The following is a 14214-nucleotide window of genomic DNA, read 5'->3' as shown; positions in this document are numbered from 1 at the left end:
TGTGTGTGTGACTTGGAAGGATAGGTATGTGCCAATGAGAGATTATGTGACTCTTCTATAACTTCAGGGCCATTGCCACAATCAGCATTTAACAGTATTTTAAAAATTTTGGATACTTGTGTTTCACAGAGACTGTATTTTCCATATGCTTTTTCAGTTCTACAGAGTGATGGACTAGGGTTTGGTAGGCTACAGCAGCAACAGGCCTTGCCCTTTCAGTATTTCTGTCCTCTCTTGGGTAATTTCCTTTGGGGAAACTACCATAAAGCAATTCCTGTGCTTATGGACAAGGTGTGGCAGGGAAAGCCACTGGAGTGAAACATGTGGTTCCTGAGTATGACCACTATATTGCCATAGGCAAGCACAAATGAAGCCCACTGGCAAATATGTCTCATCCCTATACAGTGATGAGAAAGGATTGTCATCTCCTATTACTGCTCGTTATTTTCTTTACTTATATGTCAGACATCTGCTGAGGACTGTGCTAACCTAAACTTACATAAGCAATTTGTAACCTAAAATAAGAGTTTTGCAATTTTATACAAATAATAATAATTATTATTTTATACAGTTATTTGGGCTATAGAGTTTGTAATGCACTGTTATTCATCTTCACAAGGAAGATGAAGGACAGAACATGGAATAAACATATGTGTAGCCCACTAATTGTACTTCTTTGGGGTTTTTTTTGGCTTTAGGATTTTGCTTGTAGAAGCCTATACTTTATGCTTGCCATGGAATTCTTTTAAGTCCTGGGTGCTCATATCAGAGTTTGAGGCGCTTGAGACATGATACACTGTTGCCAAATAGAGTGTAAACAAAAAAAAAAGTGTGTAAGAATAGCAATAATTAAAAAGCACAGATGACGTTTAAACGTTTTCTGGGTCTTTTCTAGAGAATAATATAAACTGAAGTCCCCTCAGTCCTCCCTCAAATGCCCTGATTGTATGGACAATATGTTTTTCTTCTTGAGTTCACAGCAAGATAAGGACTGTGGTTTTGAGGCTCCAACTGTTTATAATTTCATTTCACTTAGAATAAAATTACCAGCTCATATTATTGACATATAATGATAAGAAAATATACCTGTGGCTTAGTTGTGGTTTTGTGGGTGCTGTATAAACAAAAAAATGCAAACATAAAAACTAAAATGATTTCTTATTTTTTGAGTCCCAAATTCTGTGTGCTGAAAATATATGAACAAGGAGGTTGGTAGTGTATATATAGGCTAGTTAATCTAAAAATTATTGGAGATATAATCTGTGCTTTTTAAATTATTTTATGTATATGTTATTTATTTAGGACATAGATATCCCCATAGGATATTTCAAAGAAAGCAAATGCTAGGATATCCTGCAACCCAGGCTGATATTTTTTTTTTCCCTTTCTTTTCTGGAAGTAAAGCATCCTCTCTGTTCAGATTCAATAGCCACCTTCAGTCTGTGTATGATGCTTCTAAACAGCAGCCACCTTCTTTGTAGGCCCTTGTAACCATTAATCATAGAATCATTAAGGTTGCAAAAGATCTCTAGGATTGTCCAACCATCAACCCAACACTACCATGTCTCCTAAACCATACCCTGAAGTGCCGTGTCTACATGTCTTTTAAATACCTCCAGGGATGGTGACCCACCACCTCTCTGGGCAGCCTGTTCCAGTTCCTGACCACTCTTTCAGTGAAGAAATTTTCCCTAATATCCAGTCTAAACCTCCCCTGATGCAGCTTGAAGACATTTCCTCTAGTCCTATCGCTAGTAACTTGGGAGAAGGACCAACACCTACCTCAGTATGACCTCCTTTCAGGTAGTTGTAGAGAGTGATAAGGTCTCCCCTCAGCCTCCTCTTCTCTAGACGAAACAACCCCAGTTCCCACAGCTTCTCCTCATAAAACCTGCTCTCCAGATCGTTGCTCTTCTGTGCTCTTCTCTGGACACACTCCAGCAACTCACTGTCCCTCTTGTAGTGAGGGGTCCAAAACTGAACACAATATTCAAGGTGTGGTTAAGAGACTCTTTGTCCCATTGACCTTGCACCTTTAAACTGTTCTAACTTTTGCTGTTTGCTTTACAAGGGCCAAACTTTCTTCTGTTATCTGAAAACTGTAAGATTCCCTGTGTCTGAAATGAAGTAGGGAAAAAAAAAACCACTAAACACATTGAATCCTGCCTATTCTTGTTCATTTTGGTAAACAATTTCTTCCTTGAGTGGCAGAACTGAAGGAGCCTGGCTTCCCTGGGAAACCTTTCTTTCTCTTTCTTCCTTCATGATACCTGTGGTCCATGTAACACATCTGATCACCCCCTGCCACGCAGAACCTGCAGCTCTGTCACAGTTTCTCCTCCACTTTGCACATCCTCTTGCTTCCTTCCTGGGCCATTGGCTGCCTGCTGGGTGAGACCCAGCTCATGCAGCTGAACGGCTGAGCTGGCTGCTAGGCAGCACCCTCAGCCTGGTGACTCCTGAGGTCATGCTGTAGACCAGTGTGCCAAATTAATGTGATTTTTGAGAACTTTACCCTTCATCCAAATCTGTACTTAAAAGTTAAGCATGTGGGAAGGAGCAGGACTAGGCTGGGACAGAAAAACACCATATTGTATAAGAAGAAAACAATTTTAAAATAGCCTGATTTCTTTTTCCTACTGCGCATCCTTTGTGAGTCTGAAGTAAAGGCCCACAGAATGAATGCTGCTGGTAGGGGATTCCCTGTGAGGGCTTCTTGGTATTGGAAATGGCTCCATTCTTGTTTGGAAACAAATTTGTTTTATTGCCCTCCATAGCACTCTCTAACATCTGGTAGCTTGGGGTGTGTATGTGTGCTAGTTAGATGCTTACTGAGAACTGGAATGGGAAGTTACGAGAGTGGTCTGTGTCACAGTTGTTCAGCTAAAAACGGTTACTGAACTCCTTCATTGAAAAACAGATCTTATTTTCTCAGCACGAAAGCAGATAAATGGCACAGACTGGACATCATTTTGATTCCCTCCCCTGCCCAAAGTTCCCACCAACATTTATATATTGTATGGTTGCTCCAGAGTATTCTTGTTAGCTGAACTACTTCTAGAGGTACTATCAAAAATTCCAGTTCTCTTGTGAGTGCCAGACTATTACTGCTCATTATGAATATGAAGAGATGCTAAGATGTGGTTCACAGATGGGTTAAACTGCACTACTTGCAGGTTTTCACAGACACTGATTTTTTTCTGACAGTTAAAAAAACCAAAATAAAATCAACCCCCAAAAACCACCAAAAACTTCCTGGTTCTGTGACCACAAGATGTGAAAATGTTGAAATCTGCTTCTGGAATGAATTTGCTGAGCACTGGAGAACTAGGTGCTTAGAACATGAGCCAAAGCTCTATGACAGTTTAAGCGGCAGTCTTGGAGGAATAATCTCTGAAGAACAAATCTTTCACTGGAGGGGTCTGCATTAGCACTAGGAATAAGTGAACTTTATTAAGTTCAAAGTTCTGCAGAGCTCTTATACTGCTTAAAGTCATAAAACCAGAACCCCTTGCTCCTCAAGTCCCAACTTTCTCAAAAGGATATTCAGTATTAGTACAGACTCTTTCCTTGTTAAGTGGAAATCTGTGCTTTGCAATTGAGTAGAAACAACCCTTTTGCCAAAACTATGTTAGAAGTAAATCACCTGGTACTGACATACTAACTATTTATAGGCTAGTGCACAAATGGAATAATTTTCTCTTTGCTATGCTATCCTTTTCTTTCAGTGTCTTGAGGTTGAGTATGAACCTACCAAATTAAAGTTGGAGTCATTGCAGATTATGCAAGTTGAACGAGGACTCTATTAGCCAAGATGAGGTTGCTTTTCCAAAGTGGGCATTAGCTGGTCAGAGGAACAGATTTAAAACTTTCTGTTAATCATTCAAGAGATTCACCTGAGATAAAGAAAATACAGGCTGTAGAAAATGGTGACTCAAATCATGTTAATTCAGAATTTAGGGCAAGTGAACTTTTCCTGTTCTTCAAGTGAGGTTCTCTTCAAGCAGCTAACATGGATAGTTGTGGTTAAGATGTCTGCTCCTAGAAAAAAACAGGCTTGTGCTCTTGTTTAGTGTCTGATTTGTAAGAATTCAACTTATTTTAAAACTGAAGAGTGTAGCTCTGAGCTGAGTATAAAGTAGGTTGAGAATACCATGTCTCAGTGACAGTTCTCACTGATATGTCAACTGAATCAGAGAATTAATAGTGGCAGAGGCTGTGGGTCTGTGTTGTAATTAGATAACAGTGATTTTTATCCTTAGTTTGCATTTGAAATCTGCTTGTCTCTTAAATCTGATACAGTACTAGAAACCCCACTGATTTCTCTGGGATGATTATAATCACCCAAATGCTAAAAAAGCCTTCAGGGAGAGAAAAATGGAGAAATCATTATATAAGATTATGAGTAGGCCTCGTTATACTTGGACCTTATAGACCACACCTCCTTATAAGTTGGAGTTTAATATGGACAATTTGATCCTGTTTTCAGAAAAACAGCTTGCATGCTCTGCAGGTGCTGAACACTTAGCTTTGGCTTTTCCAACTCATGAAAATTGAGATAGTTATTATGGGCTTTTTATTTTTCTTTTAAAAGATATATGACCTCATAGGGGAGGAAAAGATGATCTTCGACATCCACCTTGGTTATACACTGGTTATACAACCTGCTTGGTTACATATTATTTGCATTGTCAGCTGCAGCTTTTCATGCAAAAAGTACATATTTCCAGTACAGTCAGAAAAAATTTGCTGTCGAGGTGAGTTCAGTTTATACCTTCACAGAAACAAATATTGGAGTGGGCTAAAAAGCCTCTGATCCAATTTCCTCTTTTAATAATGCTATCTATTAGCATTTGATTCAATGATAATATAAAACAATAAACTTTCCTGAAGAGTAAAGCATGATACTGTAGGAAATAATTCATAACAATGTAAACTAAGTAATGCTGTTACGTAAAAATCTTGGCCTAATATGTCACAAAATATCTTCTTGCACATTACACTAAGAAGGTGGAGGGGAAACCCAAATGAACTGGAGGAAGTAAATCAACCATCTCAGAAATATTTAGAGTAGACAACAATCTAAAAAGTAGGAAATTGGGCATATTTTCTTTAGAGTATGGCATGGGCTTTCTCCATATTTTCATTCTCTTTGTCAGCCATCAGATTTTCTTAGGCCTTCTACATCTATATTGTGCATTTTTCTATTTGAAAATAAAGCGACTGAATTCGTATAGCTTGCTGTACACTGTGTGTCTCTGTATTACTTCAGAGGCTTGATTCTATGAAAGGCTCCATTTTGCTACCGGATGAGAGCATGGTCCCTGCCACAAGCTGTTTTTTATAAATATTTAGATAAGTAAGATAGGCTTGGTGTGGGAAAGTTGAAACATTTTTCTCATTTTATATGAGCAAATAATGATGTATAAATAAGTAATATTTTTATTTCCTTTAAAGTTTGTATCAATAAGCATTATCTAATTATTTTTTTTTGTTTAATTTCTCATGTGTTGGTAAAGAGTAGTGGGATAGTGTCTCTGTAGGAATACTTTGAGGATGCAATCCTGTGCTTTTCTTGTTCTCACTGTGTATGTCCCTTTGTGCTAATTATGTTGATGGTTTTGTGGACAGAGGATTTCAACATTGACCTGCATAAATCTGTCACTGTACTTTAGCACCACTTGTGCTTTTTGACCAAATAAACCAAAGAAAATGATGTTTTTCACCAGTAATAATGATGGGTGGTCCTTACCCTGGTTAATAAAATAAGGCTCTGGAGTCTGCGTTTTTTGGGACCCAAGAAACAAGCTTCCCCCTCCCTGCCTTAACTATTAATGTGGATGTCTAACTTCAGTGGAAGGGTTTTTTTTATTATTTTTTTTTGTTGACAATGTTCCTTCATTCTAAAACAATTCTACCATATCCAGGAAAGAAGGCAAGAATAGATTGTACAGGAGCAACGCTCCCATTTTACATATCCACTGTCCACTTTTACTCTTTACCACATTACTCTTTAGAAAATCCTTTTTAAGAACAGGTTTTAGCACCTAATATAAATTTCCCCTAGCTGATGAAGTCTATATAACTGCATTTATGACAAACAAAAGTTTGAGAAACAATTCCCCATGTGACTTTTTAAGAACAAAGGATTTCCTTGCTTCTGCTGTAACTTCAGGTTTATTTAATATATTTGCTTTTCTACATTTAACAATCAGGTTTTGTTGACTGGTTTGCCAGACCAGGGCATTCAAAGTCATGAGGCAGGTGCCCAAAATCATGAGAGATATTTAAAACTCATGTGAGTTTAAAGGACAATATGTATTTGGTTTGATGACTTTTTTCTGAATCCCTTTGATGTGCTCAGTTTGTAGGATGTATAAGGCCAGGAAAAAAATATGAACAAACTCTACTTCATATAATCAGATGGTTCCAGGGTCTGGGTCTTTTAAAAATAACTTCAAGACTTCCAATAAAAATGCGAGAGATTAGCAACTCTTTTTCTGAACTATAATAGTAGTCGTTGTCGATGACACCATTGCTTTATATTCCTCAGCAACTGAAGATGAAGCAAGTGAGTTTTCCTTATTTTGTCCAGCGCACACTCAAGAGCAACTCAAGCTGTTTTGTGAGACCTGCGATACCCTTATGTGTCGCAGCTGCCTTCTGACAGAGCATAAGGAACACAGGTACCACAGTATGATTGCTTAGTCATAATCCTGTCTAAAACTGTAGCTAATTTAGATTTAAGACTGTTCATCTGTATTTCCTCTCAGCTGAAGCTGTAGGCTGGTCCAAACTTAAAAGCCACAGCAAATGCAGTTCTGTTGTCTTATGCCCAAGCAGTGTAACACATGTGCTGCTGAATCCCTCACTGCTCTCAGCAGTGTGTACCTTCCCAATTGTATTGTCTGCCCAGATACTATGTATGCATGCATACAGTTCCTTGTGATTGTGCTTGTGGTTCTTCCTCGTGATTGTGCTAGTGAAAGGCACAAGCTGAACTCAATACATAGCACAGTTCAAATACTTGTGTTTGTCTTTATCAAAGACATCATGACTGTACAAGACCAGAGTTACCAATGCTTAAACATGCTGCTTGCCCATGGAAGTGTGTGAACCATGTAAGGAACTGTCTATACACAGTGACACTTTGTGAGATGAGATGAGCCTGCCTGTGTGAGGAGCGATATGGTTTAGCTGTCACAGAGAACATTTGTGGTAGGAAAGAAGCAGGGGACCATGTCCAGACAGGTATTAAGGTAGCTGGTCCCCTAAGCTTATCAACTGATAAGTAGATTACTTATCGACAATAAAAAACATGCTGTGAGAATTTCTCCTTCTTCCACAGGTTCAGACATCTTGATGAAGCTTTGCAAAATCAGAGAGTTATCCTGGAAAATGTCATAACTAAAGCGGAAGAGAAAAGGAATGGGATTCAGGTCTCAGCTAAACAGATTGAAGACAGGTAATTGCTGTGCATTTTTTTTTCATGAAAGTAGGTGATCAGTAAAGATATTATTTTCACTAAATGTAGGTGAACAGCAGTAAATGCAGATGCTATATTTTTTTTTTCTTGGACGGTAGGAAATAATAGGAAGATTAAAAATATCAAATTCTTGTTTAAGTGGTACTGACAAGTCATGGCATTGTAATACATGATTCCATAGCCCTTATAAGGCATGTGACAGATGACTTGAGTTAAGATATTTTTTTTGTATAATCTGTTTCCAAAGTAGAATTCAAAAAGATTAGTAATAAAGACTATTTTAAAAATACCTTATTTCTTCAAGGAACCTCAAAACAAGCTGTGATTCCAGTCAAGACTAGTATAATGTTGTGGTTTAACCTGAAACCAGGACATATAAAAATGAAAATATTTCATTATATGAACTGGATTAAAGCTACTGATTATGTATTTGTTAGCTGTTGGATCTCTCCTCTGCATTAATAAAACCATTTCAAACACCTTGAAAGAGTACAAATCTATTTACACTGTTTATAGTCTAGTATAGAGTGAATATTTTTTGGATATGGCTTCTGTGTGTATGTGACAAAGAATTTAAGACTGCTTTTGGCATAATGTTTGAGAGAGTCAATCAGCATTAGCATGTCACATCCAGAGAGCAGGGCTCAGTGTCTCAGTATCCAGATGGAGACCAGTGATGAGTGGTGTCCCTCAGGGGTCCATACTGGGACCAGTAATGTTTAAAATCTTCATCAGCGACATAAACAGTGGGATCAAGTGCACCCTCAGCAAATTTGCAGATGACCCCAAGCTGAGTGGTGAGGCTGACACCCCTGAGGGACAGGATGCCATCCAGAGGGACCTGGACAAGCTTGAGAAGTGGGCCCAGGTGAACTTTGTGAGGTTCAACAAGGCCAAGTGCAAGGTCCTGCACCTGGGTCAGGGCAACCCCCTGCATCAAGACAGGCTGGGGGATGAAGGGATTGAGAAAAGCTGGACATGAGCTGTCAATGTGCACTTGCAGCCCAGAAAGCCAACTGTGTGCTGGGCTGCATCAAAAGAAGCATGGCCAGCAGGTTGAGGGAGGTGATTCTGCCCCTCTGCTCTGCTCTGCTGAGACCCCATCTGCAGTGCTGCATCCAGCTCTGCAGTCCTCAGCATTGGAAAGACATGGACCTGTTGGAGCAGGTCCAGAGGAGGGCCACAGAAAATGACCTGAGGGCTGGAGCACCTCTCCTATGAGGACAGGCTGAGAGAGTTGGGCTTGTTCAGCCTGGAGAAGAGAAGGCTCCAGGGACACCTTATTGCGGCCTTTGAGTACTTAAAGGGGACTTACAAGAAAGATGGGGACAGACTTTTTAGTAGAGCCTGTAGCGTTAGGACAGAGTAATGGTTTTAAGCTGAAAGAGGGTGGATTTAGACTGGATATGAGGAAGAAATGTCTTACGATGAGGGTGGTGAAACACTGGACCAGATTGCCCAGAGAGGTGGTAGGTGCCCCATCCCTGGAAACATTCAAGGTCAGGCTGGACGGGACTCTGAGCAACCTGCTCTAGTTGAAGAAGTCCCTGCTCACTGTGGGGGACGTTGGACTAGGTGACCTTTAAATGTCTCTTCCAACCTAAACTATTTAATGATCCTGTGTTTGAAGAGCAGTGTGGGAGAACTTATGGGAAATTATACTACTTTCATTGGAGTTCTCTGTCATTAGTTGGTTCAGTTCTTGTAACAAGTAACTACTAAGCTCTTAATAAATGACATATCAGTTGGCTCACCCAGGTATGTGTATCTCTTACCCATAGGTTGCTTGAAGTAAAACATTTATACAAAACAGTAGAAAATCAAATAAAAATGGCTAAGATGGTTTTGATGAATGAAATCAGTAAACGAACAAACATCCTTCTTGAAGAACTTGAAGTAAGTAAGGCTAGTTTCTTTGATTCCTTGGGAAATTAAACTAAATTAAATTTAATCCCAGTACCAATGGAAAGAGTATAGACTGTGAGAGTCATTGTCCCTTTGCTTATGTTTTAAAATATTTCTTTTTTATTTTCTGCAGAATTTTACATGGAATCAATGTATGACAAAGATTCAGGATGAAGTGGCAAAATGTTTACTTATCATGAGTTAACCACATTTTCTAATGCAGTTACAGAGAATATGTGTGCACCTTTTGAGTACTTATAAAACAAACCAGCTTCTGGTTTCAATGTTTAATTTGTAGAAGACTGCTAGCAGCACATTTAATATGCTGTTTTGAAAATAATCTTCTGGTCTACTTTCTGTAACAGAGCCAGCAGTTTTGACTCTTCAGTTTTTGGGTGCCCAGTTGAAGTATATATGATTTTATTTTGAAATGTGCTGAGCACAAAAATTGCTATCAGATCTGATCAGAATTTCTAATTCTCAGTTTTTCTTGGGTAATTTTAGCAGGTATTGGAAAGACAAGACACTCGGCACTTGCTGGCTAGCTTTGAACTTATGTATTTGACTCAAATATGGCTACTCAGCTAAGCAGCTTTACAAAAAAAAAGAAACATATATTCTCATTTCAGTATTATTAAACATTAAGTAAATTCAATGTTCATGTTTTGACAATATTTCAGTTTATAACCACAGCCGAACTGTGCATACAATTGAAGTATATGCACAGTGGTCTGTTGAAGTGCATGTATAGGGCATCAGATGAAATCGGGAGGTTCAGATCAAACAAGGGCAGATAGTTCTTCACATAAATGGTAAATAAGTGTGGAACTCCTTGCTGCAAGATATTGCGTGTGGTTCAAAAGTGATTAGACAAATTCATAGAAAAATACACTGAGGGTGATAATGTAGACTCTGTCTTTGTGGCCCCTAAGTCATGAATTGCTGGAGACTGGAAGACCATTCTGCATGCTATCCCTCTTTTTATGTTCTTTCTTGAGTCTCTTCTGTTGTGTATTGTAAGAGACAAGAAAGCAGTCCAGGTGCAAACTTGATCCAACTTCTACAGCTTTCTTGAGTTACATTATTCTTTTAAACTAAGGTCAGAATGGTGTAGGTTGTTTGCTCCTGGAGAAGTCATTGTTCTTCCTGAACAATCTTATGTTACAACATAATAAATTCAGACATACCTTTTGAATAGGATTTGCTTTCTTTTTTATGATTGGTGGTTTAAAGAGATTCCAAGTAGCAGTGTCCCTGCAAATAATGCATAATGTAGTGCCAATGACTGTATGTGTTCTGTGTAACTGAAGAATGAAAACCATCTTCTACTGATTCACATTAACAGAAAATCATCAGTCAAAGGAAGCAGAAACTGGAGCAACAACTGCAAGGTGTGGTGGTTTTAAGCAGACAGGTAGAACATGTGCAGAACTTCATCAGTTGGGCAGTGTGCAGTAAAAACAGCATCCCATTTCTCTTCAGTAAAGAACTGGTAAAGCAATACTTATTTTCTCACTAAATTGAAATTGTGCAGTAAATGTGAGAACTATTTTAAGTATTTAATGTTTCTCAAATAGAACATTTTTCGTGATCTTATAATTGTGAATAAAATCATCATCCTTTGATTTGTCACCAGATTGTATTTCAGATCCAGCGCTTGTTAGAGACAAACTGTAACACAGATGTAGGCCCTCCTCTGAAGATCAGATTTACTTGGGATCCCTCCTACTGGACTAAACAACTGTCCAATTTGGGTAAGAAAAATATAGTGTTGTTTATTAGGCAAGTGCCCAAAGCTAGACAAGACAGATATAGACAATATAGTACTTCCTAAAGTGCTCGCCTTTCTTGTTTTGACTTCCAGTTTTGTACCTCGTCACATTCTGAAGAAAAGTTGATGCATCTGAACTTTCCTGTTTTTCCCTCCAGTTATATCAACTCACCTATTAAAAGACGTCATTATATATAAATACGACCTATAAACATTACCTAAAAACACACTGCATAAATATAATCTTTGATGGTCTTACAAAATCACAATGTAAGAACACAACTACTATTCTAGTGGAAACACTGTGCAGGACTAAACAAATAACTTTTAACTGAAATTACTTAAAATGTAGCCTCGCAGGCTTTCTTGGCTTTGCCCAATATATTTGAAATTCAGTTCCATCCGAGAAAGCAACAGCTCTGTACAACACTATGACTGCAGCAGTCCTGAAAGGCATACCCTGGATGAAATGGAGTATCTGCAGTGGGCCTTGTGCTGTTTCCTCTGCCTTACCCGGGGGCAGCTAGGCTCAGTCATGCCCATGCTCCTCAGATCCTTTAGTATCTTAGTCCTTAGTGGCCAAGGGACCTGAGCAGTGCTTGAGACACTTACAATTAATGGGCACAAAGATGGCTCTAAAACATTGACTGTATAGTAAATTAGTGTTATTTATATAATGAATGTGCATGCTGTGACTTTGTTTCCCACTAGCTATAAATTTCCCAAATGCAGTCGGTTTTTACAGTAAATTCAGTTTGGTGGGCCAACGAATGGTCTAAAATATTGGTTCTCTTCCCATTTTAAGATATTTAAAGCTAGATGGGGTAAAACACCATCAAAAGTATTACAGGGAATAATCTTCTCTTGACTAAAAGTATGGACAAGATCAGTTCATAGGTCACTTTTATTTCTAGCTTTTACAATTCTCACCTACGTAACATCAATCTCTTTTATTATTGTCACTTCCACCCTGGAAGCAGTCTTTTGTACCTGTGCTTATGGATGAGAAGATACACTCATACTTTAGTGAAAAATGAAAGTATAAGCCATATTTATCAGTTAAAATAAGTTGAGGTCAGTTTTTCAAAGCATTTGCTGGTAATTCAACCATGATTTCCACTGACATCAGTGGGAGTTTGGTGTGATTTTAAGTCACTGAAAAATCTTGAAAAATTTGTCTTGAAGGTGTGTTGAAGGACTGTTTGGATAGGATATTTGAATATCTCTTATATTTTAAATGAAGGCAAGGAAATGGCCATCGTTGACAGTTTTTATTGTGTAAATTTGTTAAGATCATAGAAGCAGGTAAATTTGCTGTTTTTTCCAGGAGGTTTCACTGTGGAAGGTGGACATATTTCTCACTCAGATGTGCTACTCTCTGGAAATGTGCAAGGATTACAGACCACCTTGTTTCATGGGCACCATTCACCAGCATTACAGGTGGAGCCTGCGAGTAGTCAGCCACATCAGTTTCCACCTGAAGTTCAGTGTTCTACGCCTGTGTGTTGCTCGCGCTGCCTCAGCGTACCTCAGCCAAACAAAGCTCAGCCTTCTCACCAAGACATAAACAGCCATCAGAATTTTCGACAACCTCCTGAACTGCATCAGCAGCACTTTCCTCTGCAGTACAGCATGCAGCAACATGACAAAGAGCAAAGGAGTTACCCCCAGCCTACGAAGCTAACACAGTCTGGGCTGGAACAGCAGTCACAGTCAGAGCCAGATAATGTGTCTGGAAGGCACTTACCATCCCAGCAGCTGCAGCAGACTGCACCCCTGGGTTATGCTGTTGTATCACATGAGGCTCAGCAAGTTCATGCAAGCCATCCACAGCCATTCCGCACTCAGGCGTCTTTGCAGACATCAGCTGTGCAAGTGCAACATGGTCATCTCCAGAAGATAAAATCTAACCACTTGCAGCAGGCACCACAGCAGCAGCAGCTGCCACCAGCATCACCACCATCAGGTCACAATGAGAACACCCACAAACAAGTCATCCAGCAGAGCCTGGACATAATGCACCACCAGTTTGAACTGGAGGAGATGAAAAAGGATCTGGAGCTTCTTCTGCAGGCTCAAGGACAGTCCAGCTTGCAGCTGAACCAAGCCAAGCCACCTCAGCATGTTCAACAGACCATAGTTGGTCAAATTAACTACATAGTGAGGCAGCCAGCCCCAGTTCAGCAACAAATCCAAGATGAAACACAAGTAAGTTCTCTCAAAGTTCTTTCCTATTGTGTTTAGTCAATGTAAGCTCTGAAATGGGAGACACCTTTGAGATTTCATGTATTTGGCTGAAGTTTCTGCTATTGTCTTGTCTATGTATTCAGCAGAGGCTTCATGCCTCATGCAGATTGGGCCAACATTTTCTGTAAAGTGCTGCATAAACAACCTGGATCCCAAAGATCTGAATCTCTAAATAGACAAGGTGAGAGAGGAATAAAAGCATTATCATTCCTCCTTTGTGAATGGTTAACTGGAGGACTGCAGTAGTCTCACTCTCCATTTTGACTCCTTTTTACTGGAAACTTTAAGCCCTGGGTCCTTGAAAAAGATTCCCGTTTGATTCTGAATGATTAGCTAAAAGGGAGTGAACAACACCTTTTTTTCAGTCTGAGAGTTATTTCCTATTCTACTAGTAACTGCTCTTGCTACTGCATCGTGTCCTTTAAGATTTTTATCAGTATTCATACATGCTGTTCTGTTAGAATTTTGTCAGCAGGGCTAATTTTTTCTCCTTTTTCTCTGTTGGTAAGAATCCCGCTTTTGAAAAAGCGACAATGCTTGGTGGTGAGCACCCAAACTACAAGGCAGATAAGGTGCACAATAAGATGGCTTTGAAACTCATTCATAACAGTGGGGACTGCAGCAGAAAGGTAGCTGGGACTTCCCATTGTGTAAATTCTGTGGAGTTCCCACCTTAAATAACTCTCAAAGTGGCTTACCTGTAGGGGCAGATGGCGGGCTTTTGGAATAGCTGTACTTTTCAGTAGCTTTATTGATTTTCTTTTTTTAGTTCATTAAAGTTTGAAAGAAATCTTTGTCTATTCAT

The 14214-nt window shown here is 39.2% G+C and overlaps 1 protein-coding gene across 3 annotated transcripts in view; it reads left to right on the top strand.

Annotated features, from left to right (window-relative positions):
- The window catches only part of TRIM66 (tripartite motif containing 66), a 64703-nt gene that overhangs the window by 21510 nt on the left and 28979 nt on the right, over nt 1-14214 (top strand). For all 3 annotated transcript variants that reach the window (XM_064452666.1, XM_064452665.1, XM_064452667.1), the window contains exons 5-10: nt 6554-6686; nt 7349-7465; nt 9268-9382; nt 10737-10883; nt 11028-11145; nt 12490-13370. In XM_064452666.1, coding sequence (XP_064308736.1) covers nt 6554-6686; nt 7349-7465; nt 9268-9382; nt 10737-10883; nt 11028-11145; nt 12490-13370 — 1511 coding nt within the window. The remainder of the gene's footprint in view (nt 1-6553; nt 6687-7348; nt 7466-9267; nt 9383-10736; nt 10884-11027; nt 11146-12489; nt 13371-14214) is intronic.

This window comes from Phalacrocorax carbo, chromosome 5, assembly GCF_963921805.1.
Source record: "Phalacrocorax carbo chromosome 5, bPhaCar2.1, whole genome shotgun sequence".
NCBI classification, from domain to species: domain Eukaryota; kingdom Metazoa; phylum Chordata; class Aves; order Suliformes; family Phalacrocoracidae; genus Phalacrocorax; species Phalacrocorax carbo.
The sequence above is the reverse complement of the archived record's forward strand: the minus strand, read 5'-3'. Positions and strand labels throughout refer to the sequence as shown.